The 26,645-nt window shown below is 62.1% G+C and overlaps 3 protein-coding genes across 5 annotated transcripts in view; 2 read left to right on the top strand and 1 right to left on the bottom strand.

Moving 5' to 3' along the window:
- The window catches only part of DHX33 (DEAH-box helicase 33), a 14,988-nt gene extending 4,479 nt beyond the window's left edge, over positions 1-10,509 (top strand). The window contains exons 5-12 of the mRNA XM_049637185.1: positions 1,576-1,761; positions 2,376-2,487; positions 3,440-3,599; positions 3,710-3,798; positions 4,693-4,820; positions 5,243-5,446; positions 7,117-7,203; positions 10,172-10,509. Of these exons, the coding sequence (XP_049493142.1) occupies positions 1,576-1,761; positions 2,376-2,487; positions 3,440-3,599; positions 3,710-3,798; positions 4,693-4,820; positions 5,243-5,446; positions 7,117-7,203; positions 10,172-10,480 (1,275 nt within the window). The 3' untranslated portion in view covers positions 10,481-10,509. The remainder of the gene's footprint in view (positions 1-1,575; positions 1,762-2,375; positions 2,488-3,439; positions 3,600-3,709; positions 3,799-4,692; positions 4,821-5,242; positions 5,447-7,116; positions 7,204-10,171) is intronic.
- A 4,162-nt stretch (positions 10,510-14,671) lies between these two features.
- On the top strand, positions 14,672-19,514 carry C1QBP (complement C1q binding protein). The gene is made up of 6 exons (XM_049637197.1): positions 14,672-14,936; positions 15,713-15,863; positions 17,374-17,467; positions 18,598-18,693; positions 18,891-19,013; positions 19,121-19,514. Exons 1-6 carry the CDS (start codon positions 14,732-14,734, stop codon positions 19,268-19,270), a joined length of 819 nt encoding a protein of 272 aa, XP_049493154.1. The 5' UTR covers positions 14,672-14,731; the 3' UTR covers positions 19,271-19,514.
- Positions 19,515-19,578: 64 nt separating this feature from the next.
- Positions 19,579-26,632, bottom strand: RPAIN (RPA interacting protein). 3 transcript variants are annotated; one of them, XM_049637199.1, is made up of 7 exons: positions 26,184-26,627; positions 24,805-24,975; positions 23,750-23,810; positions 22,331-22,442; positions 22,116-22,179; positions 21,656-21,817; positions 19,579-19,709 (listed from the first exon to the last, which is right to left on the bottom strand). In XM_049637199.1, exons 1-7 carry the CDS (start codon positions 26,262-26,264, stop codon positions 19,680-19,682), a joined length of 681 nt encoding a protein of 226 aa, XP_049493156.1. In that variant the 5' UTR covers positions 26,265-26,627; the 3' UTR covers positions 19,579-19,679. The 3 variants fall into 3 exon arrangements, 2 of the variants coding, with proteins under 2 accessions (XP_049493156.1, XP_049493155.1); XM_049637198.1 differs by lacking the exon at positions 19,579-19,709 and having other exon boundaries at positions 21,718-22,179; positions 26,184-26,632; XR_007459232.1 differs by lacking the exons at positions 19,579-19,709; positions 21,656-21,817; positions 22,116-22,179 and adding an exon at positions 22,917-23,212 and having other exon boundaries at positions 22,354-22,442; positions 26,184-26,632.
- Between the last annotated feature and the right edge of the window lie 13 nt (positions 26,633-26,645).

Genomic DNA, 26,645 nt, shown 5'->3' with positions numbered 1-26,645 from the left:
GCTTCCGATTCTGTGTCTCCCTCTCTCTCTGCCCCTCCCCCATTCATACTCTGTCTCTCTCTGTCTCAAAAATGAATAAACATTAAAAAAAAAAATTTTTTTTTAAATAATAAAAAATAAAATAAAATAAAAAGTCAGCAGCTAGCTGTGTAGGGACCGTGAAACCGGCAGCTGATTTTAGTGCCGTGTTCCAGATCCCGTCTTTCGGTCCCCTGACTGCTTCCTCTGGCTGGGTTCACGTTACTATTCGCAGTGTTACCCGCCGATGCTGCTCCTGCCGTGTTTTAAGTTTCCTGCCGCGGTAGGTGAGGATTTAGACACCTGCCTCCCCGCCTCTTGCTCTGTGCATCTGTCTGGACTCTTCCTTCGGCCACACCTCTGGGCCGAACCGCATTCTTGCCTCCCGTGTCTTCCCAGCCTCCTCCCTCGTAGGTGGAGGAGGGCACGGGGTCGCCCGCACCACCCTTGGCTCCACCTCCCCTGACCCGCCTCTGCCTCACTGCCGGGTCCTGGGCCTTCCTTCTCCGGGGAGACGGGCCCATCTCCGGTGGCCGCGGACCCTTCAGACCGCTCCCCGGCTGGAGCGCCTCCGTCCAGCACGCCATTCGCTCCCCGTCTCCTTCGTCTTTCAGAACAGGGCGAAGCTTCTGATCCCTTTCCTCCTCTGCTGCCTTTGTTGCTCCGGGCTTACCGCTTCACTGTCCTTTAGATCAAGGAAGGCGTCCACCTGCCAAAAAGCAAGCTCGGGGAGGATGGGTCCTGAGTGGTGGCTGCAGGTGTGTTCGGGCTCCATGGTGGCTTTGATGAGTCCCACGGATGAGGTTTTGACTGTCTCAGATTTGTCCCGTTGTGTGTACTTGTGAACCTTTGTCCTGTTAGTACCGGGCTGTAAAAGCCACGTGCACACCCACGTAAACGTACACACGTTTTCGCATATAGACACACGCGCGCGTGTATTTAGCACAGTTCGGCGTTTTCAGCTATCTCGTCACGTAAGCATCTTGCTGATTAAGATACCTGAACAGACTTGCAGGAAGGATCGTGTGCAGGAGTAGGTCATTAACGCCTGGACGCTGCTGACCTTGCAGAGGTGACGGCCCGTTAGGTCCGGGGTCTCAGGCACTTGCCCGCGTGCGGCATCGTTTGGCCGTGCGACCGTGCTTTTGGCGGCATCGTTCAGTGAGGGCTCCTCTTCCCGCGCGACTGCTCCTGGCCGTCCCCACCGCCACGGTTTCCCCAAGGTGGCTTCCGTCTGGCCGGCTCCAGGGAAGGAGGGAGCCTTCTGCAGGTTTCTTGGCCGGCTTGTGCCCTTCGTGGTACTGTCCTGTCACCTTGCCGTCTGCTGACCTTCCCCCGGTATTGCCTCAGCTGGCTTTTGAACACACTCACCGCCGTCCTGGCTTCGTGCATGACTGGTGGGGCCGCCCTCCCAGGGGAGACCCCCGCGTCGAGGCTCATTTACACGTTGTCCACGTTAACAAGATCACCCCGGGAGCTTCATCACTGACCCCTCTCCTGCTCCCCGGGGCTGTGCTTTGGTCGGCACCTGGTAATCCCGCGCTTCCCCTTCCGCAGGAGGCCCCCCCCTCTCAGGACATCCTGGTGTTCCTCACCGGCCAGGAGGAGATCGAAGCCACGAGCAAGATCTGCCGAGACATCGCCAGGCACCTCCCGGACGGCTGCCCCTCCCTGCTGGTCCTGCCTCTGTACGCCTCCCTGCCCTACGCCCAGCAGCTCCGCGTCTTCCAGGGAGCCCCGAAGGTGAGGGCACCGCCGTCCTGGGCCCCAGGCGGGTCCCACGCCGACGTACGAGCACGGAGACCGCTGTCGGGTGCGGGCGGGGGCAGGGGCGGAACGTGAACGGCAGCACCCCCCAAGTCCGACACGGACCGGCCTCGTTCGCCCACGACGTTGGGCACCGGGCGCCGTGCCGGGCACTGCACGCACCCCGCGTGTATCCCACGTACGCCCTGTGCACACCCTGCATACGCTCCACGCACACCCCGCGTATGCGCCGCCCACGCCCCCCGTGCGCCCCGCGCACACGGCCTCACCCACTGGAGAACTGACGAGGTAGGTGGCGATCCCATTCTGCCGGAAACGCGGCAGCCCCCGGAGGCGAAGTAACGGTGCTCGGGGAGCACACGGGACGTCCCCGCCGGGGCCAGGGGTCCAGCCCACCCCCGCCTGGTCCGCTGCGTCTCGTCCCCTCAGAATGAGCTTTACTCTCCCATCTGTAGTGGTTACTCGTCAACAATGACACCGTGGGTTCTTGACTGTGGATGGACCGTGGAGGTTGATGGTGAGGAGTGTGCCCTAAAGCTTGTGAATCCCGTGTGCGCCACACGCCTCTTCTGGTTTCTCCTTCCTTTCAGGGCTGTCGCAAAGTGATCATTTCCACCAACATTGCCGAAACCTCCATAACCATTCCGGGAATAAAATACGTAGTCGACACGGGCATGGTTAAAGCAAAGAAGTATAATCCCGGTGAGAAGCTAGCCCGCGGGCGCCCCTTCCCCGCAGTGAGCCCCCCGGCTTCTCCCAGTGAGCGCCTTGTGCCGAGACTCGCCACCGTCGACGGGGGTTCGGGGCGCACGGCGCGAGGGAGCCTGTGCCCCAGGAAGCGGCCCCGCGGCAGCAGCGAGGGCGAGGCAGGGCAGGACGGGAGCCCAGGTCCTGCCACGTTGAGAGGAGTGGCCGGGCACGACCTGACCCCGCAGCAGGACCTTTGTTGGGAGGGACGTCTGGGCTCCGGCTTCCTAGGAAGGAAGCCTCCCTGGGCCGGGGAGGCACTAGCTGATCCCCAAGCGTGTGCAGTGCAAGCCGGCCTGAGGTCCAGGCCCCGTCTGCTCTCGACCTTGCTTCGGTCCACAGAGGATTAGAGGCAACGGAAGCGATCGCTCCCAAAAGCCTGATGGAAACGCGCTGCTAAGCATCCGAGGGCGCGGACCTTCACACGCGTGTTCTTAGGGGTGGCGTGTGGCAGGACCCGTCCCCCAGGCCTGCCATAGGACACGCCTTAATCAGGACGCTCGTCACTCTGCTCCTGGGAGTGACACCATCACCTCGCCTCCCTCTTAAAGCAGAGCCGGGGCCGGGTGGGCGGGGGCGCGCTGCACAAAGGACCGGGCGTATCCGGTCCCCGGGCATTGATCGGGAGGGTGACCCGGGCCCCGGGAAAGCCTCGGTCCGTGGCCTCAGCCGGAGCCTGGGGCTGCGGTCCCGGCCCCTGCAGCACGCACGCGGCCGTCTGCCATTTCAGCAACACGCCTCGCGCCGCCCACGGCTGAGCAGTCTGGGTTCGCTCTCCAGCGCAGCCGGGACTTTTCCGGACTCTCGCGTGGCAGGGAGGACCCCCGGTGCGGCGTCCCGAGGAGCGCCGCAGGAACGGTGGGTTCGCGTGCTGCACGTGGCTCTGACGCGGCCGTTCTCCCCGCAGACGGCGGCCTGGAGGTGCTGGCCGTGCAGCGCGTGTCAAAGACCCAGGCCTGGCAGCGCACGGGCCGGGCCGGCAGGGAGGACAGTGGCGTCTGTTACCGGCTGTACACGGAGGACGAGTTCGAGAAGTTTGACAAGATGACCGTGCCAGAGATCCAGAGGTGGGCCCCCGGCGCTCCCGCCCTGCCGCCGTCCCGCACCCCCGCGCCCCCCCCCCCGGCCGGGGGAGCCGGCCGGAGCCCGGGGGCCACCCGCGTCTCCCTCCTCGCAGGTGTAACCTGGCCGGCGTGATGCTGCAGCTCCTGGCAATGAAAGTCCCCGACGTGCTCACCTTCGACTTCATGTCCAAGCCCTCTCCAGGTAGGCGGTCGTCCGCGTGGCCCTACAGCAAACGGTAGACTCGCCAGGAAGCATCCGGGGGGCTCTCTGTTTACTTTCGTGTGGTCGCACGCAGCACCAGCTGTCGGGGGGCGCCCGCGGATCTCGAGGGTACAGATTCTCCCGGGAGCCGTCCTCGCGGGGGGGGGTCCCACAACGGTGGGGGGTCCCGGGAGCTGCAGCGGCTCCCAAGGCCGGCGGAAGGGCCGGCGGAAGGCCCGGAAAGGTTCTTTGCTCTGGACTAGAATTTGATGGGTTCCTGGCCTTTGTCGGCGGTCCCCCTGGACAGAGGGAGGTCACTGGGGTTCTTGCAGACGGTGGCTTTGGCTGCTGGCTCTCTTCAAGAGCCGTTTTCCCTCTCTCGTCCCCTTCTTGCTTTTTCTTTGGTTTTGTTGGTTTTGTTTTTTAACGTTTATCTATTTTTGAGAGACAGAGAGCACACGCAGGGGAGGGGCAGAGAGAGAGAGAGACAGAGTCCAAAGCAGGCTCCAGGCTCTGAGCCGTCAGCCCAGAGCCTGACGCGGGGCTCGAACCCACGAACCGCGAGATCATGACCTGAGCCAAAGTCGGACGCTTAACCGACTGAGCCTCTCAGGTGCTCCTGGGAGTCTCTGCTTCTGGAGAGACCAGTCCCTGTACCACATACGAGTGTACCTGTGGGCGGGATTCGTGCGTGTGACGTAGCTGGGTTTAAGCTGACACACATCCTACCGAACACAGGCCATTACTTTAGAAGGCAGCGATGTCGTTAGCGGCCTGGCCCTGGGGACAGTGGTGGCTGTGATCGATGCTGCGGCTCGACGTGGCGCCCTCAGAAGCGGCCACGGCGTCTTCGTCTTTGCGACGTGTCGCTCCTTCTTCTGTCCCCGTCTGCAGACCACATTCAGGCGGCTGTGGCACAGCTGGAGCTGCTGGGAGCCCTGGAGCGGAAGGACGAGCAGCTCACCCTGACTCCGCTCGGAGGGAAGATGGCAGCTTTCCCTTTAGAGCCCAGGTTTGCCAAAGTGAGCGCCCCCCCCCCCCCCCCGGCCTCGGTCCCCCTTCGCGCCGCTGCACGCCGGCCCTCGCGCAGCAGAGGGCTCACTGCGGCGCCCCTGGCTTCATCCGCACACTGTGCTTCGTGCGTGACGCGGACTCCCGTTCTGTGTTTGAACACGCATTCAAACCCGCACAAGCACGGGCCCCCCCATCAGGAACGTGGGAATCCGCGGGAGGGCAGTCACGGGCTCTACGAAAACGTGCAGTGACGTGAACATAGGTAGGCCTGGTTCGGGCAGCATGTGCCCCGCGAGGCCTCGGAAGGGAAGCGCGCAAGCGTGTGTGTGTGTGTGTGTGTGTGTGTGTGTGTGTGTGCGCACGCGCGCAAAAACCATGTTCGGATGCCGGGGAGACCGTGCCTCACGCCGTGTGTGCCTTCGACGTGCAGGCCATCCTCCTGTCCCCCAAGTTCCACTGCACGGAGGAGATGCTGACCATCGTCTCCCTGCTGTCCGTGGACAGCATCCTGTGCAACCCTCCCTCCCGGCGGGATGAGGTGCAGGCCGTCCGCAGGAAGTTCGTGTCCAGCGAGGGCGACCACGTCACCTTGCTCAACGTCTACCGGGCCTTCAGGAACGCCGGCGGGAACAAGGTCAGTCTCGCGTCTCCCCCGAACACGCCTCCCTTCCGCCTCGAGATCGGAGCACGAGATCCTTCCTCTCTGGCAGGAGCTCCCAGGGAGCCGCGAGCCGACGCGCCTGCGCACGGGGGTCGCCAGGCCTCCGTCCTGCTGCTCCGAGGGGGCAAGTTCCCCGTGTTTGGTGACCGCGCTTCTTAGCCACAAATGTGTTTTCCCCGCCTGCCCCTGACTTTCCTCATGGCGGCTTTTGCTTGTAGGCTGTTTCGGTTCCTCCGACAGGACGGAAGCGCCCTTCCGGATCTTCTCCGAGATCCGAAAGTGGCGCGTCCTGCGAAACGTTTCCTAAGCCGAAGGGGCGTAAAGTGAAGACGCAGTCGTTAGTTTACGTGGAACTTTCTCGTGGGTTCCCAGACCCCAACAGTAGCCTCTCTGGGGCTTCCCTGATACGTGAGGTCACATGTTGCTGACGGATACTCGGAGTAACGCAGGTAAAGCGCAGGCAGAGCTCCAGGGCCGGGAGCTTGGCGGTGCGGGCGCGGGCGCGGGCGCGCTGCCTCCTAGGGGCCCCCGCAGAGCAGACGCGGAGCTGTTTCCTTTCGCCCTTTTCCATCAGAGCAGAGATCCTGCTGTGTTTCCCTCGCTAGCGAACCCGAGCGCTGACGTGAGCCCTGTCCACGAGCGAGGCGGCCCGATGCGCGCCTTCGGAGACGCTCGGGTCCGTCCTTCCGTCCCTCAGAGAGACCCGTGTGGTGCCCGTGTGCGCGCCCTGGCTGCGTCCGTGTCGGGGCACGGTCCCTTCTGAACAGCCCCTCTCAGGTCCAGGAGTTGCAGACGTGTTCTGTAGTTGCCTCAGTCTATGTCTAAGGACAGAAAACGCTGTCCCGTCCTTCCGTCTTGCCACTGCCGTCCTGACGTCGGCCGTGTTCCACACGACCGTGTGCTTTCGCTTCGGAGCCCCCGCGTGCCACACCGTGAGCGCCGCGTCTCCCCGCGGCCCGTCCTCCCTGGTCATCCGCCCGCGGCCGTGGGTGGACACGAGCCCCCGCTTCGCCGTCCTGACTCTTGGTCGACGGAGACAGAATCGCGTCTGCGTTACTTTGCCGCGATTCCTCAGGGGACGGCGTCCTTGCAGAACATGATTGGACGTTTGAACTAACTCTTCTGTGCGTCGTCTTTTCTGCCCATTTTTCTGCCAGGTTCTTGGTCATTTTCTAATTGATACGGAGAAGCTTTTTAAATCTGTTCTGGAGGTGATTTATCCTTTATCGGCTGTAGTGATTCGAACACCCCAGTCTGGCTCTTTTATGGCGACCTGACATAAGGAGAACTTTTTTTCTAAGTTTCGTTTTTGTCAATCGTCTCTACACGCAGCGTGGGGCTCAGATGGGGCTCGAGCTCACGACCCCATGGAGGAGAGTCGCACACTGCCCCCACTGAGCCAGCCAGGCGCCCCCACGTGAGGACGGTTTTAGTTTCACTCTGAGGTGTTACTGTTTCCCCTTACGGTTCGTGCTTTTTGGTATAAAGCTATTTTCCTATTTACCTCTACTGTTTTTTGCTGACTGAAGTCCTCCCTCTGAATTCAGCTGTTCTCCGGGTCCTGTCGCATTTTTCCCTCGGCAGAAGCGTGAGGGTTGTGACGTCTCTCTCTCTCTCTCTCTCTCTCTCTCTCTCCTGTTCAGGATTGGTGCAAAGAGAATTTTGTCAACAGCAAGAACGTGATGCTGGCAGGCGAAGTCCGAGCACAGCTGAGGGACATCTGCCTGAAGGTACCTCTCCTCCTGGCGCCTCTGGGGCTCTAACCTGTCCCGTTTCCAGGCAGGAAGTCTTAAATTGCTCGTTGCTAATGGTTACGAGAGAAAGCCTCATCATAGGGAAATGTAGAAATAAGGAAGGAAGTAAATATTACCCACAGTCTGACGTATCACCATTTCTGTCTGTTTTCTGCAGCCTTGTTTTTTGTTTTGGTTTTTTTTGTTGTTGTTTTAATTTTCTGTTTATTTATTTTGAATGGAGGGGCAGAGAGAAGGGGAGGGAGAGAATGTCAAGCAGGCTCCACGCTGTCAGCACAGACCCCGATGCAGGGCTCGAACTCACAAACCATGAGATCGTGACCTGAGCCAAAACCGAGAGTCTGACACTTAACAGACTGAGGCACCCAGGCGCCCCTCAGCGCTTATAAACTTTAAAATTATTTTTCAATTCTGAGATTTACTTCTTTGGTGGGAATATCTTTGTTACTTTGTTCAGATTACTTGGTTGTTACAAGTCGATACAGCGCGGAAAACAGTGGCACGGACGGGCTGAGGCAACTTCTCCCACATCCTGCCCTTCCAAAGACAGACCCGGGTTAGCAGTCTGGCGTAGATCCTTCGCGCCCCGCGCGACACTCACCCAAGTGCTGGTGACCGTCTTCCTAGACACACATCCATGCTTCATGCGCGGAATGAACCTCCGGGTGGGATCTAGGTTGCGAGACACCCGCCAGATCGCCCCCCAAGGTCGTTTTTCAGTGCGGCTGGCACACGCGTTCCGTCGTTTTCGGGTTTACAGCCGCAGTGGTGACCGCGCCCCCGCGTCCCACGTATTTCGCCACTGGGAGGTCGCACCCCCCAAGTGTTCTCTTAGCTTGTGCTCCCCCTCGGAGCCCGTGGGGCTTCCGAGTCCTTCCACGCGCACACCGACGGCTGTAGGACACTCCGCGTCTTCCCGCAGAGGCGAGTGGCTTACGTCGGCTGCTCCCGTGGTCGCTCCCGTGGTCGAGCGGTCACGAACTCCGTGGTGGGAGTCCCTGCCTCTTCCGAGACGGCCCCTCAGTGTAGGCCGTGTCCGCGCGTTTCCAGGGCGCCGCTGTCCCCCCGCCCCCGTCCCCAGGCCCGCGTCTGGTGCCATCGCCCGTCGCTGGCAGTTAGGTGGTTTCTTGTCGTGATTGCCGTGTTCCGTATCTCACGTGGTTTCCCGGGCCCTCTTGTTCCTGAGCAGTCGTCCTGCCAGGCCGTCCCGTGGCTCCCTGGGTTCTCCCTGTCGTCACCGGCAGCGGAGGCGACGCCCTGCTCCTCGTCCTGAACTGAGGGCACGTCAGCGGCCGGTGGTGCCTCCGCGCCAGGCGTCGGTCGGGGTCCTGGGCTTTGCAAATGGGCCTCACACTCCTCCTCTCAGGGAACAATCCAGAGGGCAGGTCTGGCGGCGGTAACGGTGTGGCTGTGGTCTGTGAAGCGCTCACGAGGCACCGTTCTAAGTCCTTTTCACGCATTTCCTCGTTTGAAATCCTCATCTCGCCCTGATGAGGTTCTGTGTTATTCCTGTTTTACAAATGATGAACTAGAGCCTAAAGAAGTGAAGGCATTTGCCCCGAATCACAGCCGGTGGGCGCCAGAGCGGGCCGCCTGGAAGGAGAGACCACAGCTAGCTGCAGGACTCGGGGGCTCCCTGGAGGTGGTGACAGCTGACCGTGTCCCCAGAGGAGAGAAAGAAGGTCTCGTCAGGCGGGGATCAGCAGTTTGCAAAAAACAAACCCCTCGAGCCATCTTTGTTTTAAAGAAAATAGTTTTTTAATGTTTGTTTATTTCTGAGACAGAGAGAGACAGAGCATGAGCAGGGGAGGGGTAGAGAGACGGGGAGACACAGAATCGGAAGCAGGCTCCAGGCTCCGAGCCGTCAGCACAGAGCCCGACGCGGGGCTCGAACTCACAGACCGCGAGATGGTGACCTGAGCTGAAGTCGGACGCTTAACCGACTGAGCCACCCAGGCGCCCCGGTTTTTACTTATTTTTGAGACAGAGACAGAGCATGAACGGGGGAGGGGCAGAGAGAGAGGGAGACACAGAATCCGAAGCAGCTCCAGGCTCCGAGCCGTCAGCACAGAGCCAGATGCGGGGCTTGAACTCACAGACTGTAAGATCATGACCTGAGCCGAAGTCGGACACTTAACCGATTGAGCCACCCAGGCGACCCACCCCTCGAGCCATCTTAAAGGGACAAGTGGGGATAGAACGGTTTCTGTGGGAGCCTATGGACACAGTCGAGCCCCAGAGGGACAGAAAGGAAGCGGGAAGCAGAGGACGCTGCCAGGAGCCAGGAACGTTCCGGGTGCTCGTCCCCTAGTTGGCCTCTGTCTGCACGCCCCTCTTCCCCCTGCTTCCTGCCTTCTGCCTCGGCTCACGGGAGCAGCAGAGCGGACAGATTTCCTGCCCTTCCCATCCCTCCCCATCCCAGGAGATCCCTCCCCATCCCCCCAGGCCTGGAACACCGGAGCCGGCACTGCAGGGTCAGGCAGGTGTCCACCCGCGGTCTGGTCGACTGCGGCCTGGGGTGTAAGGCGCTGTGACCTTCCCGGGGGCACGTGCAGGTTGACGGAGGCCCGGACTTCCCCTCGGAGGCAGGGGGGGAGGGGCAGGGATCTTCTGGAACCGGTGCGGGAGGCTGAATGCAGGAGGCGGGGCCGGAGCCCTGCTCCAGGGAAGAAGGGAGTGAGGAAGCCCCTACGCGCTGGGGGTGAGAGGGCCAGGCCCTTGCCCCGGGTCCCGGGTCCCGGGTCGCAGCGGGCGGGGTCCCCCGGCCCGTCTGAGCGCTGGTGGCCCGTGTGCTTCCCGGTGGCCGCTCTCCTCCCGCCCCGCGGTGTCCCAGGCAGCAGAGGTCGGGGCCTTGCCCGCCAGTGCTCGCTCTGCCGGGCTGGCGCGCGGGCCGCGTCTGCGCCTGACCGCGGGCCGGTCTTTCTGTTTCCTCCTCCCGAGACAGATGTCGATGCCCATGGTGTCCTCCCGCGGGGACGTGGAGAGCATCCGCCGCTGCCTGGCCCACAGTCTGTTCATGAGCACCGCCGAGCTGCAGCCCGACGGCACCTACGCGACCACGGACACGCACCAGCCGGTGGCCGTCCACCCCTCGTCCGTCCTCTTCCACTGCCGGCCGGCCTGCGTCGTGTACACGGAGCTGCTCCACACCAACAGGTGCTACATGCGGGGCCTGTGCGTGGTGGACGCGGACTGGCTGCACGAGGCCGCCCCCGACTACTTCCGGAGGAAGCTCAGGGCTGCCCGAGACTGAGCCGCTGCGCCCGCGACCCACCGGCACCGGGGGGCGGGGGGGGGGGGGCCCGGGGCCCGGGGCGGCCGGCCCCACCGCCAGGAGCTCGAAGCGAGCTTGTCCCAAGCGCCGAGACGGAACCGCGGACGCGCGGCAGGAACCTCGGCCCTGCGTTCGGCGGCTGCTCTGTGGCTCTGGGTGACCGCGAGCCTCGTTCCTCATCCGCCACGTGGGGTGGTCAGAGCGGCGCCGACAGGCTCGGGTTTGGGGAGCGTGGAAGGGGAGTGCCCAGGTCCCCACCTGGCCCACGATGGGCCGTCGCGCCCGGCGCACTGCTTTCTCCTGACGGACTTGAGTCCAGAGTCCCCGGGGTCCCGGTGACTGAGAGGACTTTCTGGAAGGGACCCCAGCAGGTCGCTGAGCTCAGCTGTCCTGTCGTCTGTCTGTAACTCCCGTAGAGGTTTGAGGAGGGAAATGCCGCGGTCTTAGCTCCTGGGCTCGCCTCCCCTCGTGAGCCTCACCCCCGGGGGTGAGGGGGCACCCGCAGGGTCTCCACAGTCTCCTCCCTGCCCCGTGTCGTGAGAAGGGAAAAGACACCAAAGTTGCTCTTAGCCGTTTCATTATGGGAAGCAAGTAATCTTTCCCCAGACGGTGTCTTGCCCTAAAGGAGGCCGAGTTAGCCTTTCTGTCGTGCTTCATTCTAAACCGGGATGCGTGGGGTTTCCGTCGTTCCTCGCGCAGCGGGCCGTGCGGTTTCTAGGCAGGGGCCACACCGCCCGAGAGACGCTTCAGCGGCTGTGGTGAGTCTGCTCTGGGCCCAGGGGCCCCTCTCCCAGACCGTCCTGCTGGCGCTCTCCGGCCTCACCCGTCCGTCCTTCCGTCCATCTGTCCGTGTGCCCGTCTGGCCCGGCTTCCGGCACCGGCCGAGCCCGAGCGCCCGCGTGTTGGGTCAGCGTGAGGGCCGTCGGGCACCTGGACGGACTTCCGTTAGAAATAGCGACGTGCGGGCCAGATAGGGTCCCACAGGTCCGAGATGCCCCATTTTACTGAATTCTTAGACTTCTAGTTGGCCTTCCTCTGACCGCCTTGTTCTTTACGGTTACTGACTTTCTGACGAGTTTTTCAGAAAAAGTTTTAACTGTATTTTTCTCACTTCTTAATAGAGGCCTGGGATGTTCAGCCTGACTTGGTAAAAGAAAAAAATTGTATTTTTAATAAAACATGAATCATGTTGGTAAAAAAAAAATTGGGAGTGGGTGATTATGTTCCTCAGAATTTGTTCGGCGAATTCGGTCTAGAGTGTTCTCTGGGGCAAGAGAAGCTTAACCTGCAATAATTTAGTCCCGGTGTAAGTACCAGAACACTTCCCAGAAATGTGGATTGTGCTCTGGGCAGGAGTCAGGGGTCAGTAGCTTCCAAAAAGCTTTCATGTTTCCCTACAGAAATACCTTTATCACCGGAGCGTTCTGGTAGAGTTTTAATACTGTAGTTTTTTTTTTATCGGGGTTTTAAAACAGTTAATTTTTAATCCTGCTGCTCGGGGATTGAATCAGATTGGAGAACCGACTCTGACCACGTGTTACTACAAAGAAATACACGGCCGTTTACAGGGGACCCAGTGCTTTCTTAAGAAAGTGACATGTCTCACAACGACGTCGCAGCAACAGTCGTGAGCTCCCGTTCGCTTGGTGGAACCTCTGAGGGGAGACCCCTCCTCTCCACGCCGTGAGATCTCTGTCTGGACGGGTCGCCAGCTCCCAGAGCAGCTGCACGTAAACGCACGTCCGCCTCCCGGGGTCTCGGGGGAGCAGCGGGCAGGGCGGCCCAGAGTCCCGCCGGGAGGAGCCGCGGACCCGCGGTCCCGGATGACAGCCTGACTGTGCGCGGCCTCTCTGCCGCCTGTGCAGAGTGCCTGCCCTGGGGGGACGCCGGTGACGTGCCGGGACGCCCCGATCCGCTCACTCCCGCCGTCCGGAACCACGTGCGTGCGTGCGAGGTGGGGTCCCTTCCGCGAGCGAGGGGACGCCGCACCCGTGGGCAAGCAAGGGTTTGGTTAGGGTTTGATTCGAATGTTCCAACTTGCGGGAAAAAACCCAGCTTTGTTCAGGTTTCTGTTGGATTTTCAAGCTTGTTCTCAACGCGACAGAAACCGCTCGTGTGTGTGATGCTCCCGTTTGCAGGTGCCGAGGACTCTCGTACGTGCTGCGCTGTGTGCGGCTGGTTCTTGGGTCTGCTCTCCCTGCTGCTCAGAATATATGTTATATATTATATACATATATATATATGTATAGTCTCGGGGCGCCCGGGTGGCTCAGTCGGTTGAGCGTCCGACTTCGGCTCAGGTCATGATCTCACGGCTTGCGAGTTCGAGCCCCGCGTCGGGCTCTGGGCTGACAGCTCGGAGCCTGGAGCCTGCTTCGGATTCTGCGTCTCCCTCTCCCTCTGCCCCTCCCCTGCTTGTGTTCTCTCTCTCTGTCTCTCTCTCCCTCAGAAATAAATAAACATTAAAAAGAGTTCGGGTGGGGAAAGGGATGCCGTCTGAACACAGGTGGAGATTTATTAGCACGGTGCACTTGAAGGCGGCTAACGCATTAAATGTCCACCCCCAGGGTAAATCTTAGTATTCAGGTGAGGGAGGCGTGAGGGAGGGAGTCCGCGAGAGGGCAGAGCTGGGTCCTCGTCGGCACAGACTGCTTTGGTGAGGTCCTCAAGTCGGCATCCTCCCTCCACCTTCCGGCAACATGTGCTACAGGCATAAAGTCTTAGCCCTTTCCCCCTTCCTCGGGGTCGGGGTTCGGGGGACCCGAGTCCAGATCCTGCTCCGTCTAACACGAGTCACAGGCAGAGACTATACGCCAGGAGCGGTGGTCACACGGGAAACTTGATCTGGGCAACTCAGAGACGGAGGGGAAGAACCTCCAAGGCCGGGACTCCCCGCGCAGAGATGTATGAGCGGGTTCTTTTCATTTGGGGTCCAGCGAGGGGAGCCTTGTCACTGCAGGTAGAGGGAGGCATGAGGTTGTGCGGGCATAGGGCATAAGCTTGAAAAGCCCGAGCTCCCAGCCGGACACTTTAACATTATAATGAAGGAGAGGACACTTGTGGGGGGGGGGGGGGTTGGGCACACCCCCAGAGCCGGGATCTTGGGCTCCTCTCCGGTGAGGATGCGGGGCCTTGCTTCCTTTTGAAACAGCAGTGGGGTTTACCACGCACTTATCTCTGACAAGTGACAACTATGCTACAGGCTAGTGAGTTTCTGCCTTCTCTTTATTACCTTGAAATCCTCATCCGCTGAGGTTTTTGCATTTCTTTGCGATTCTGACGCCACCTAGGAAGTTCTGCTAGAAGCGGCTTGGACAAGTAGGGCTCCGATCACTGAGCCTGGCTGGGCCCCTGAAGTGACCTCTCGGGTCCTGAGAGCTCTCTTTTTCGGGGACCCTCGCCCCCACTCCCAGCTTCCTGGCTCCAGAACAGTGCCAGGCCGGCCATCAGAACCGGGGGCACGCCCGGTGGGGGTATATGCCGGCGGGGGGTGGTGCACACCCAAGGTAGAGCGCATGTGGGATGCACGCGGGGGAAGAGGATATGCGTGCCAGAGGAGGGGGCTGCACACAAGGGTGCATGCTGGGGAAGGGGGATGCAGGCTGGGGGGAAACACGCCGACGGGGTGGTACACGCTGAGGAAGGGGGGAGACACAGTGGGGTGCATGCGAGGGAGATGCACTCCGAGAGGGGGTGCACTCGGAGGAGGAGAAGGGAGGTGCGGCTCGGGAGGTGCGCGTTGCGGGAGAGGGGTGCACAAGAGGAGGTGCATGCCGGGGAAGGGGGTGCTCATGCCGGGGGAAGGGGGTGCACGCGGGGTGGTATACGCTGGGGAGAGGGGTGCACGGGGCGGGAACGCACGCGAGGGGAGTGCACGCGGGAAGGTGCACGCCGGGGTTGAGGGTGTGCATACCGGGGGAGGGGAGTGCACGCTGAAGGGGGGGTGTCGTAGCAATTCAGAGGGCCCGCCCTGGAGCTAAGCGGCCCGCGGGGCGGAGCGGCGGGGCGGGCGGGAAGATCAGGTCCGGGCAGCCGCGCTGACCTCGGGGACCCAGGCCCGCGGGTCGCACCGCAGGCCGCCAGCAGAGGGCGCCGCGCAGCCCGGCGCCTCGGGCCCGCACTGCGCCGGGGCGGAAGCGCTCCCGGCGGGGGCGGGACTTCCGGCGGCGCGCGGGCGGGGATCTCGGCCGGGGTCGCCCTTCGCACCCGCACGTGTCCGCCGCCGCCGCGATGCTCCCTCTGCTGCGCCGCGTGCCCCGCGCGCTGGGCTCCGCCGTCGCCGGGCTCCGCGCCGCGCCCGTCCCGCCAACCCGGCCGCTGCTGCAGCCCGCGCCCCGGCCGTGCGTGCGGCCTTTCGGGCTGTTCCGAGTGCGCGCCGGCCTCCTGCTCCCCCGCGGGCCCTGCAGCTGCGGCTGCGGCGCGCTGCACACCCAGGGTGAGGCTCGGGGTCGGGGGTCAGGGCTGGGGCGAGGGGGGCGTGGGGTCGGGGGTCAGTCGGCGACAAGTTGGAGGTAAGGGCTGGGGGGAGTCGCGAGGGGTCGGGGGTCAGGGCTAGGGGGTTAGGGGACGAGGGGGTCGGGGGGTGGAGGCTGGGGGAGCAGTAGGCAAGGGGGTGGGGTGAGGGCCAAGGGGTCAAGGGTCGGGGGTCCCAGGGCCATGGCTCGCGGGGGTCAAAGGTTGAGTACCGACGGGTCAGGCCGGGGCTGGGCGGTCAGGGCTGGGGGTCGAGGGGCTGGGGTCAGGGCCGGTGACCCACGGGGCGGGGGGCGGGGGATGTTCTCCTCTGCTGTGGGTCCTGGGCACCCAGTCCGGCGCGTTCCCCCACTGGTGGGTGACCAGCGGGTTGAACCCGTGTTCCTCCCCCCACGGGTGGGGATAGATGTGATTAAACCCTGCGGGCGGCTTTGTCTGAGCCTCCGAGATGGACCGTTGGGGAGCCCCGGGGTCAGGGGTTCCAGGTGTGGTCAAGCCTGGCAAAATCGTTTTCCTAGAGTCTAGGTCAGCTTCCTGGTGAAGTGTTTCCAGCATTTTTACAGATGGGGAAACTGAGGCGTCACGGGTGGGAATTGGACCCTGTTTGTAGAGCCCGGTTGGCAGCAGCACAAGGATCAGAAACGATCCCAGGTCTAGGTTTCCGGCTGCAGTAACCACAGGTCTCGGGTTTTAGACGGACTGGTTCTTTTTCTGTGTCTTACGGACTCTTAACCGTAGGAGACAAAGCTTTCGTCGAGTTCCTGAACGACGAGATTAAGGAGGAGAAGAAGATCCAGAAGCACGGGTCCCTCCCCAAGATGTCTGGGGGCTGGGAGCTGGAAGTGAACGGGACAGAAGCCACGTTAGTGCGGAAAGTGGCTGGAGAAAAGTAAGTGCGGGGGCCTGGGGTCCGGGGAAGCGCCCCCCGAGTGGGCCTGCCCGGTGCTGCGTTCATCGGGACCGTGAGGGAGCCGCACAGCAGTTGGCAGCCGGAGGCCCGCGGGCCTGGGGGGCCGGCTGTCCTTCCTGCTGGGGCTGGGCGCGCAGACCCCGACTGCCCAGGGTGCTGGCCGCCGCCTCTGCGGGCTCTGGCTGAGGATCGGGGTCCCTGCGCCCTGAACGCAAACCTTGTGCCTCGCCTGTAGGACAGGATACGGTGCAGTGAGTGTGGCCACCAGGAAGGTGGGGGACTCTCCGCCCAGTTCAGATGTGTGACCCCCCCCCCCCCCGCCCTGTTCTGAGTCCATTTTCGTGCGTGTTGTAAAGGAGGGTTCTGATTCTTGGGTTTTTCTGCCTAGAGTGGGTCCTGTCCCCTAGGGTCAGCGGTGTGCTCTGTGACGTCACCAAAACCGTTTTCCTGGGGCGAGTGGAGTCGCAGCCGGTTTGGGGTCTTTCTACATAAGGTTCTCGTGAATAGAAGCATTTCTGTGCCCAGGGGCTCACCTGGGTCAGCGCTCGGGCGGGTCAGACAGGTCTTGTGGCTGAACGTCCAGCCGGCCCTCCTGCAGGAGGGGGCTTCTGCAGCTCCAGGGGGTGGCGGGCAGGGGTGGCGGGTGAGCCATACAGCTTCTGCGGTCCCCTCGCTGCGGTTTCCACTTGGGGCTCGGGGCCTGATTTGTCAGGTGAGGAGGATCCTTGCGCCTTAAAGTTGTCAGGAACTGGGTGTTTCTGGCCTGGTGTGTGAGTGAAACTTGCACTGCTGTTTTTTTGTTTTTTTGTTTTTTTTTTTAAGTTTGTTTATCTTGAGAGAGAGAACTGAGCAGCTGAGCAGGGGAGGGGCAGAGAGAGAGGGAGACCAGAATCTGAAGCAGGCTCCAGGCTCTGAGCCCTACCTGGGGCTCAAATTCATGAACCGGACCTTGAGATCATGACCAGAGCAGAAATTGAGTCAGACTATTAACTGACTGAGCCCCCCAGGCTTCTCTTGGTCCTTAGCCTCAGGCCGCTCTGCTCTGTCCCCCGCCCCCCAGCTCCTTGGGGGTAGCTTTCCCCAGAGGCTTCTCTGCCATCCCAGCTCTTTCTCAGTCACTGCCACCGGAGGGCGCCCGGGGCAAGAGCAGGGTGGGCGGAGGCCCTGGGGAGATAACCGGTGGGTGTGGCCCTGGGGCGCCACCGGCCGAAGGGGCCCACACAGGACTGGATCTGGTGGAGATAAAGGGGGGCCAGTCTGGGCCCATTAGTTTGACTTCCAGCAGCTGACGCGTAGGGGGCACAGTCACGGCTGCTAAGTCCATCTTGGGGCCGGAGCCACCCGGCTGTTCAGGAAACTGTACAGTCAAGTCCGTAGCATCAGAGACATTGTTTCCATCAGCATTTTTAACTGTATCACAGCTCGGCACTTTACTCAGTTAAATACCGAGTGAAAACAGCCCTTCCTAAGGTTTGTCTCGCCTCTGTAGGATCACGGTGACGTTCAACATTAACAACAGCATCCCGCCGACATTTGCTGGGGAGGAGGAGCCCTCCCAGGGGCAGAAGGCGGAAGAACAGGAGGTGAGCAGGGGATCTGAGTGCTGACAGGTCATTCCAGGGCCTTGGGGAAGGAACGTGTTGTGTTCTGATTCCTCCGCTGTGGGAAGGGAGGTGCGGGGAGGCAGGGGGCCTCTGTCCTCGGGACTCTCCTCCCGGAGCAGCGCTCTCCGGCTGTAGCACCAGCACCGGGAGGCCCCCTTTCCCTCCCAGAACCCAGGAAGCTGCCCCCCTTCCCCCCCCCCCCCCCAATAGGCTTACAGTGTGGCCTGTGTGCTCTTAATGGGAAGAAACGAGCCTCTTTTAAGCCTTCTCGCAATCGGGAGATGTTTGCAGTGTTTCCGAGCAAGGAATGTTCTGACGTTTCACAGGCTGGTGGTAAACACCAGCCACTGATCCAGGGTAGCAAAGCTGGGGTGTCAGAGATTGGGACACCTGACACTTTGGCACACGACCCCTCTTGGCCGGACCCGGATGTGCCCGGTCCTCAAACATCTTAAGAGGCCGTGTGCCTGGCTAGGAGCCGGCTAGTGTGAGGGTCACAGGGTCCCCGGACTTCCTGACTAAGCAGGTGTTGGACTCGTCTCATGACCAAGCACCGATTACGCCCCGCCCCCCCCGTGTGCTTCTGTCTCGGCCACCCCGACTGCGGTCCCCCGGTATCGGACGGCTCCCCGTCCAGTACAGAGGAAGACCTCGAAATGTCAGCGGGAAGGAGAGAGGTCGCGGGGGTCTGAGCCAGCTTTGCAGCCTGAGGATGGAAAACCGGGCCCCGGGGGAGGAGGTGAATTAACTTAGCTGGGGCCGTAATTCAGATTTAACTCTAAGCGTGGCAAGTTCTGTGAACAAGTAAGATGCTGACAGGTGCGAAGCCGCGCCAGCTGTGTGACCCCCTGCCCTCGAAGACCTCGTTTAGAAGTCCAGAAAGGACCGACTCAGGGACAGGGTAGCCCGGTCTCCCCAACGAGCTGGCGCGTGGCCTCAATGCCGTTAGCATTCCAGGCTGTTCACTTACGGGCACTAGCGCGTATCGTCTGAACGCGCCGACTGCCACCCCAGCCGTGGGCATCAGGGCCCCGCAGGGTGAGCTCTCCGGTCCGGGCAGCCGCCCCCCTGCCGGCACGGCACGCGCTGACTTGCTCTCGCTTCCCCAGCCCGAACTGACGTCCACTCCCAATTTCGTGGTGGAGGTTATAAAGAACGGCGGCAAGAAGGCCCTGGTTCTGGACTGTCACTATCCAGAAGATGAGGTGTGTAGGGTGGCGTGCCCGCCCCCCTGGGGACGGGGAGGGCCTCCAGGGACCTTCCTGGGCCCGTTCAGGGGCCAGCAGAGCAGGGGAGGACGTGGGGGGTGAGGGCGGGTTAAAATCTGGCGACTCTCAAGCTGTTAATGGTCTGGTTTGTCCCAGAAGCCGCTTCACTTTCCCCAAATCCTGTGTCCTTTCAGGTGGGGCAGGAAGAGGAGGACGAGAGTGACATTTTCGCCATCAGAGAAGTGAGCTTTCAGTCGGTTGGCGAGTCTGAGTGGAAGGACACGAACTACACGCTCAACACGGACTCCCTGGACTGGGTGAGCCCCCGGGAAAGGTGGGCGCGCCCTGGGCCCCGCGGGGCGAGCGTCCCGGTCCGGGGAGGGACACGCGGCATCTTGGTAGCGAGTGGCGTTTCTGTCTCCAGGCCTTATACGACCACCTGATGGACTTCCTGGCCGACCGGGGGGTGGACAACACTTTCGCCGATGAGCTGGTGGAGCTCAGCACGGCCCTGGAGCACCGGGAGTACATCACTTTTCTCGAAGACCTGAAGGGGTTCGTCAAGAGCCAGTAGGCCAGACCAGAGCAGACGCTGAACACCTTGCGTTTACGGCAGGCTTGGGCCAGGGGACAAGGCCACTCTGGAGCTAGACACGCGTGCTTGGAGACGGTTTTCGTGCTAATATCATGGAAAATAATTCAGATTTAAATTATTTCTGTTGCCCTCTTATTTACTGTTCGTTGACTCCTCCTCTAGGCTCTGTCGCTCCTGGAATTTTGTATAACAGAATGACGGACAATAAAATTGGTTTCGCTCCCCCGAGGTGTCCCGTCTTCTCTATTCCTTCCCTCAGCCTGAGTCACAGAACACCCGACAGCAGAGACGTTTGAAAATTTTAATACAAAATAAGTTATAAATTAAACGTTTCTATTTACAAGGCCCTTTGTCCGATGGAGCGAGTGGGGAGGTGTCCGGGCCGGTTCTAGAGGATCGCGGTCCAAGTGTCACAAGCCTGGAATGTGGACAGAACTCAGGGTGTGGTTCGGGTCTGATCAGCAGTGACATCTGTGCTGCAGTCACCGGCTGGTTTGGGCGGTGTGGCGCCAGCATGGCGAGCCTGGCTCTGGGGCTGTGCTGGGGACCGCCCTCCCGCAGCCCCAGGACGACTGCCTTGGTCTTGGCTGCCAGCAGCAGCACGGCCGCCTCCAGCTGAGATCAGATCCCAGAGACACTCAAACGCCCTCCCCCTTGGGATGGGGAAGCCAGAGGCCAGATTCGAGCCTCCCGACAGCTGGTAGCTTTTGCGGCCACGCGGGGAGGTGAGGCTCCTCCCACTGAGCCTGGGCCTCAAACAGGCATGTGCCGCAGGGAGGTACAGACCACGCGTGCCCCCCGCGGGCAGAGCCCCAACTTGAGGCCCGGTAAGCATCGGAGTGAAAACGGGCTCCTGACTCCCTGACCGCTCGCCCGGCCACCATGCCACGGAGTCCCCAACCGCTTCCACAGGGGATACGCGTGACTTTCTGGGGTCTAGCGCCCTCCAGCCTGTGACCAGCCCGGACCGCTCGCACATCTCCTGCCTCCCGTGTCCTCGTGGCCACGCGTGACCTTTCGCAGCCCACAACCTGCGGCTTGGCCTCACGCCCCACATCCAGGCCGAACCCCTCAGCCTGACCCCTCGGTCCTGGACTCCCCCTCACGTGAAGCCAGAGGCCTGGCGACCCGAGTTCCAGCGCTCCGGGCGCATGAACTCAACCCTGCTTCTGGCACCCTCCGGCCCCACGGCGGTCTCTCCCCACGGGAGGGCCGCGCTGGCAAGCTGTGCCCAGGAGGGCTGGCCTCGCCTCCGCCCGCCTTCCCTCTGCTCGGAGCTTCGGGGCCCTGACCCCACGGACCGGGGCCCGCGACGGCCACGCACTGGGGTGCCGCGGGGTGCTCCCAGCCACTCCCTCCAGCCCACGGCTGGGGCTCACGTTCCCGCGCCACACGCCTCAGGTGGCTGGCTCGCCCACGTCCGCAAGGAGGCAGGGGCTGAAGCCACTTGACCTGCGCCCCCACCCCGACCTCAACCCGTTGCTGCAGACGCATCAGGCACCCGCCTACGTGCTGGGGCTGGGAGGACAGTGAAGGTGTGGGGTCGCCCTCAAGGACGAAGGCACGAATGGCGTGGCGGGGACGCGGCATCAGGCACAGCGGGAGCCCAAGGACAGCAGGACTCGGGCTGCCACGGTGCACGCGGCAGTGCTCAGTCACGGGTGCAACCAGCCTCGGGCGTCGGACGCAGAGCGGGGAGCCCCCGGAGGCGCCTGGTCCGTGAGGGGCTGGAGCAGCCGGGACGGCCGCCGGCCACTTACGCCTCACCCAGGGTCCTGCCCACCCCGCCTGCGGGAAAGCCGGTCCCCGCCGGCCCGAGCCCCGAGCAGGGAACAGCGGAGGCCCTGGAACCAGAGACCCGGACTCCAGGGCCGGCTCGGTCTCCCTGGAGGACGAGCCTGACGCGAGCCCGCTTCCCGCCCCCAGCAGTGGGGACACGTCCCCTCGTCACAGACGGAGCCCGCGGCCCAGCTGCCTCCCTCCCCACCGTCCAGCCCCCTCACAGGGGCACTTGTCTCCCCAGTGACCCGACGCCCTCCTGCTTCCTCCTGCACAACGGACCCGGGCCGGCCTGTCTGGGTCTCGTGAGTGTGACAGTGTCCGCTGACTCTGAGCCAGGCTCCCCGCTCCTGGGTGGCCTCTGTCCCCTCCCTTCCGGTAGCTTCAGCGGCTTCATCTTCCTGGGCAAGTAAACCCCTCAGAGAACAAACTGCACTTTTAAACCCCTACCCGGTTCAAAAGAACACAGTTTAAAAGGAGATAAGAAGATAAACGTCTCCCTGTTTCTGAGCTGGGATTTCTCCCGGTGCGGGAAGAGAACCTACGACTGGCCCGCTCTCGCCACGGGGTCCCCGGCAGGCTTACCAGGCAGCTCATGAGAAGAGTGGGCCTTTCTCCCGTCGCCTGTGTGACCGAAAATTCAGGCGTGTGGGCACAGTGTGCGCTGTGCGCGTTCACGCTGTCCTCTATGCAGGTGCGAAGCCTTTGCTCCGTCAACTCCGGAAACCAGGAAGTAAAAAAGGTAAGCTACAACCCAATCCGGCTACCCCAGAGTCAACAGCTTGAAAATCAGTCCCCGTCAGGTAAGAGGTCACGGGAGCTAGGAAGACGAGCACACTCCCGGAAAGATCTGGAGCGCCGGGGCCCTTGTGTTTAGCAAATGGCTGCGGGGGATGGGGGGAGGGTGCAGAGCCGGCCGCGCGCTCCAGCCTCCCAGCCGGGCCTGTGTCGAGTGGGACGTGGGGCCGGGAGGGAGCCCCGGAGGCTCCCCGAGAAAGCGGGTCCGCGCGGAAAGAGGACACAGCCACCCGCGTGTGGAACTTACGTGATTGGAGAGGTGCAGGCCACACGGACACGTGACCACGCCGTTGGCTACCCGCAGGCTGGACCTGGAAGCAGAGGCGGGGTCCAGGCGACGGCGACGGCGGCCAGCAGACCCCTCCAGACAAGCGGTGTCCGGCCGTGGGGCGGGAGGTGCGCCACTCGCCTGGGGGCGGGGGCGGGGGGGCCGATAACGCTGGAAACGTTTCGAAGACTTACTTCGTGCACACAGGACAGACGAGGGGGTTTGCTTCCCATTCCGCCAGCATGATGCTGAGACACCGCTCGTCGAACTGCAAGCTCTTCTCATACTCGCCGATGATGCTCCGCTCTGCCAGGCAAGGGGCAGCTGTGCGGGCCGGCCCCGCCCCCTCCCCGGCCGGCCCGCCTCCCCTGCCGCGGGCCACGCCCGCCCCACCGCCTACCCAGGGCGGCCCCCTACCCCCACCTCCGGCCGGCCCCACCCCCACCCCACCTGCTCCCCCACTCCGCGCCGGCCGGCCGGCCCCCTTCTACGACCCCGACCCCGCCTCCACGCCAGGGGCCACTCCGAAGGCTTCATCCCAGGACAGGATAATTTCAGGCCAAATCATGCTACCAATCATAAGCCATTTACTGCTCTGTCAGGCTCCAACCTGTTGCCCCTCCCCTCCCCTCCCGTCTGCCTGTCCTCCGTGAGCACCGGCGGGAGAGTGGTGAGGACAAGGGACAGGGACACAACGTTCACACACCGCTCCAGAGGCTGCGGGAGCAGAGCGTGGTGGGTCAGGGCCCTGGGGGGCAGCTGGAGAGAGGGGACACTTACAGGGCACTTCCTGCCGTCGCCCAGCCCACCCTGCTGAGTGTGAAGTGCCCTGTTCTCCAGCGCCCGTATGCTCGGTCTGTGTCCCGCACAATCTGTGTTCTTTCATGCGGCAAGCGGGCCACGATGCCCAGGACGTAGGTGGTAGGAAAGAGGGACAGAGGTGAAAGACGCCGGCCCCTGCTCTCGATGAGCTCACGGTCTAGGCTGCAGCGCAGGGGGTCAGCAAACCACAGCCCACGTCCGACTTTTCAAATAAAGTTACGTTGGGACGGAGCTGGGCTCGGTGTACTATTCCTCTGTAAACAGAAAGGAACCGCCACACAGAATAAACACAGGACCGCGTTCCACGGAACGGATGCTGCTCCCCGGCCGCACCCCGAGCTGCGCCACCCGGGCGCGACACCACTGCCTTCTGTCTCAGGGTACCTTGTCCGCTAGCCACCAGGAGAAAACAACACCACGGAACGCAGAGTCTGAGCACAAGGCCCAGCGCCCAAAAGACTTATTCTCAGGCAGACAGCTGAGACTTGAAAGTCAAAACAGGGCCTTCTGACACCCGCCTGAAGCTAAAGTGGAGGCAGAATTAATCCTCTCTGAAAAGTGGGCAGCGGGGCGCCTGGGTGGCTCAGTCGGTTAAGCATCCGACTTGGCCTCAGATCACGATCTCACGGTTGGTGAGTTCGAGCCCCACATCAGGCTCTCAGCTGTCAGCTCAGAGCCTGCTTCAGATCCTCTGTCCCCCTCTCTCTGCCCCTCCTCTTTCTCTCTCCAAAATAAACAAACGTTGCGTTAGCCTAGGGACGAGCAGGCGGAAGGATGACCCCAGGGCACACCTTGGTCGGCCAGCTCCTGCTGGATCTCCTCGAGCACAGCCAGGTCCAAGGGCTCCTCCAACTGCAAGAGAAAGTGGGCTCGCGAGGCTTCAAGTCCTAATCAGCCAGCAGGCCCCAGCCCGACTCCTACGTGGAGGCTGGCTTGAAGTCAGCTGTCACTGAGGAAACCGGTCCAGTCCTTCTGCAGGATTTAGCGATGATGTGGTAACACGGTCACGCCAAGAAGCCATCAACGAGCCACTGAACCCCCAGTGACAAAATAATGGTCCCAAATCTGGGGGGAGACAGCCTAGGGCAGCAGCTAAGTATTTGTTCTGCCAAAGCCAAGTAAGTGCCGGAAAGTTCTGAACCTCCGTAAACCTCACCTCGGGCCTCTGTGAAGCGGGAATAAACCTACTTGAAAGCTCCTGTGAGGCCGACGGTTACTCAGACACGGGGCGAGCGCTGGCGCACGTGGAAATCACCCAACAGTGCGTCATCGCTACAGACAGCCCCGATGTTTCCCAGGCAGCGTACTGGCATTTTCTCACGTTGCTTGGCCAGCGCTACCTTCTTCGTGGCACGAAGGTGAAGCGAAGCTCAGGGCACAGGAGAGGTGAGAGCGCAGAGCAAAACCAGGGCCGGGATTCCAGAACCACGGACCTCCAAGCCAGCGATCTTCCTGGTACGCGGTAACCGGTTTCCTGTCTGCACCCGGCCCCCCCACTCTGGCTGAGATTAGGATCAGAAAGCTCCGGGACCCTCTACAGGAGAGAGCCTCCTGGCCCTTGCCTGCCGAATCAAAATCTCCAGGGGAGGGGAGCCGAGCAGTGGAATTTCTTTCTTTTTAGTTTCATGAGATGCAGTGACACAGCACACTGACAGTCTGGGGCTCGTGAACCAGGAATCCAGAAGAGTCTAACGTTCAAGGTGGAGGAGCCTGGGTTAAGGGTAGTTCGAAAGCTGAGCGGGGGCTGGAGGACGGCGGGGTTAGAGGACTTGGGGAAACAGGGAGAGAGGACACCCGGCGGTCCTGTGCTGTAGCCCCTCCCCGAAAACACACACCCCAGCCTGACCTGAGCCGAGGCCTCTGGACGGCCCTCCACCGACCGCAACGCACTCCACTCCTCTTCCATCACTTCGTGCACCAGAAGGGTGCTCTGAGCGCTCCCTGGCACACCGCCTCCTGCCTGGCGGTATCTGTTCAGGAGCCTGTCCCGGCTGTTTCTCATTCTCTCCAGGCATCCCTTGGGAGGAAAAAGACGGGGAGCAGTTCCGTTAAAAAAAAACAATTCCTGGGGCGCCTGGGTGGCTCAGTCGGTTAGGCGTCCGGCTTCAGCTCAGGTCATGGTCTCGCGGTCCATGGGTTCAAGCCCCGCGTCCGGCTCCGCGCTGACAGCTCGGAGCCTGGAGCCTGCTTCTGATTCTGTGTCTCCCTCTCTTTCTGGCCCTCCCCCTCTGACACTCTGTCTCTCAAAAACGAAATAAACATTAAAAAAAAATTCTTAAGACTAGGTGTTGAGACATTAAAGGCAATTTACAGACAGGAAACGTTCGGCTGTAACCTTAATTATTATTTCTGCGTATTCCTCTCCAGCCCTTATCCACACACAGACAGATGGAATCACAATGCTTTGTTTACGGAGCCCAGATCGGCATATTGCACAGCCTGTCTTCAATGCCGGCGTCCTGACTCCCACATCCCTGCCGCTCTAGCTACGGCGATGATAGCCGCCTTCCCGGACACGTTTCTCAACGCGGGACGATTTTTAGCCCCCAGGGCACATTTGGCAATGCCTGAAGACATTTTTTGTTGTCACTTGAATTGTGGGGCTACCGCATCTAGCGGGTGGAGGCCAGGGACGCTGCGAAACATTCCACACTGCGGGGAACAGCGCCCCCAGCAACGCAGACCTGTCTTCCTCAAAACGTCCACAGCCCAGGTTGACAAGCCTCTGCTATTAGCGTCATTTCTAGCATCTCAGTATTTTCCTAGAATACAGGATTTCTACTCCTTTCTGGAAAGGTGGACCACATGACGGGAAGCATGCTGATGTCAGAACAGGTCACGAGTGAGTCAGGCGCACGTCCCTGCTGAGGCAGTTACGGAGACGCAGAAACCAAGTCTGGAGCAGAAACAGGCATCTTTTCCAAGTACTTGACTCCCCTCTGGCGAGGAACGGAGGGAAGCCGAGCGCCTCCCCGGCGCCCACCCACCGCCCCCAGCAGGTGGTGCTGGGACGAGGCCGGCTCGCCAAGACCCCGCACGCAGGGTCCAGAAACCCCGAGAGCGCCCGGCTCGGTCCAGTCCCGCTCAGGTCCAGCTCCAGGTCCAGGTCCCCCGCCACCGCCCGGCGCTCGGGCACCTGACTTGCCCGGCACGCGGGAGGGCGGCTCCCCGGACGGAGTGGGGGTAACGGCGGCGCGGACGAGGCTTCCCAAGCCCCACGCCCACCTGCCGAAAAGCCTCTTTCCAGGACGGCGAACCCGTCGCCTTGTATAGCGAGCGGCGCCCCGAGCCCGGCGCCTCGGCCATCTCCTCTCCGCGCGAGTCGCCGCCAGGAAGTCCCGCCCCTGGGGGCGCGCAGAGCCCTGGGAATTGTAGTTTCCGGGCGCTCGGAGCTCTCGCTCTCGGGGAGTTCCGGGAAGGGCAGTCTCCTCGGCCTACCCCTCCCGGAGACACAGTTGAGGGCGACCCCGAGTAGTGGCATTTGTGAGGTCAGCCCAACCCGGGCTGAGGGAGGTAGATCCTGAGGGATGGCTAGGCTCAGCCAGGCGGAGGTGTCCAGCCAGCAATAAGAGACAGTCTCCGGCCGCGGCCCGGGGACTGGCCTTCCGGCAGCTGCGGAGCCGTCTCTGCGGCCCCGACTACACGCCCGCCGGGCGCGCAGCCCTCCCTTTGGCCCCGCCCCCGTGG

This window comes from Panthera uncia, chromosome E1 (assembly GCF_023721935.1).
Source record: "Panthera uncia isolate 11264 chromosome E1, Puncia_PCG_1.0, whole genome shotgun sequence".
Classification (NCBI taxonomy): domain Eukaryota; kingdom Metazoa; phylum Chordata; class Mammalia; order Carnivora; family Felidae; genus Panthera; species Panthera uncia.
Note: the sequence above shows the minus strand (reverse complement) of the source record. Positions and strands in the feature narration are given on the sequence as shown.

Excerpts from the sequence above, each read along its gene's own strand:
- RPAIN (XM_049637198.1), bottom strand. The coding sequence starts at position 26,264 with ATGGCCGAGGCGCCGGGCTCGGGGCGCCGCTCGCTATACAAGGCGACG. Across the intron at positions 23,811-24,804 it reads GTCCAGAGGCCTCGGCTCAG|TTGGAGGAGCCCTTGGACCT; the intron begins GTCAGGCTGGGG and ends TTTCTCTTGCAG. Across the intron at positions 22,443-23,749 it reads GCAGGAGCTGGCCGACCAAG|AGCGGAGCATCATCGGCGAG; the intron begins GTGTGCCCTGGG and ends CTTGCCTGGCAG.
- C1QBP (XM_049637197.1), top strand. The coding sequence starts at position 14,732 with ATGCTCCCTCTGCTGCGCCGCGTGCCCCGCGCGCTGGGCTCCGCCGTC. Across the intron at positions 14,937-15,712 it reads CGGCGCGCTGCACACCCAGG|GAGACAAAGCTTTCGTCGAG; the intron begins GTGAGGCTCGGG and ends TCTTAACCGTAG. Across the intron at positions 18,694-18,890 it reads GTCACTATCCAGAAGATGAG|GTGGGGCAGGAAGAGGAGGA; the intron begins GTGTGTAGGGTG and ends GTGTCCTTTCAG.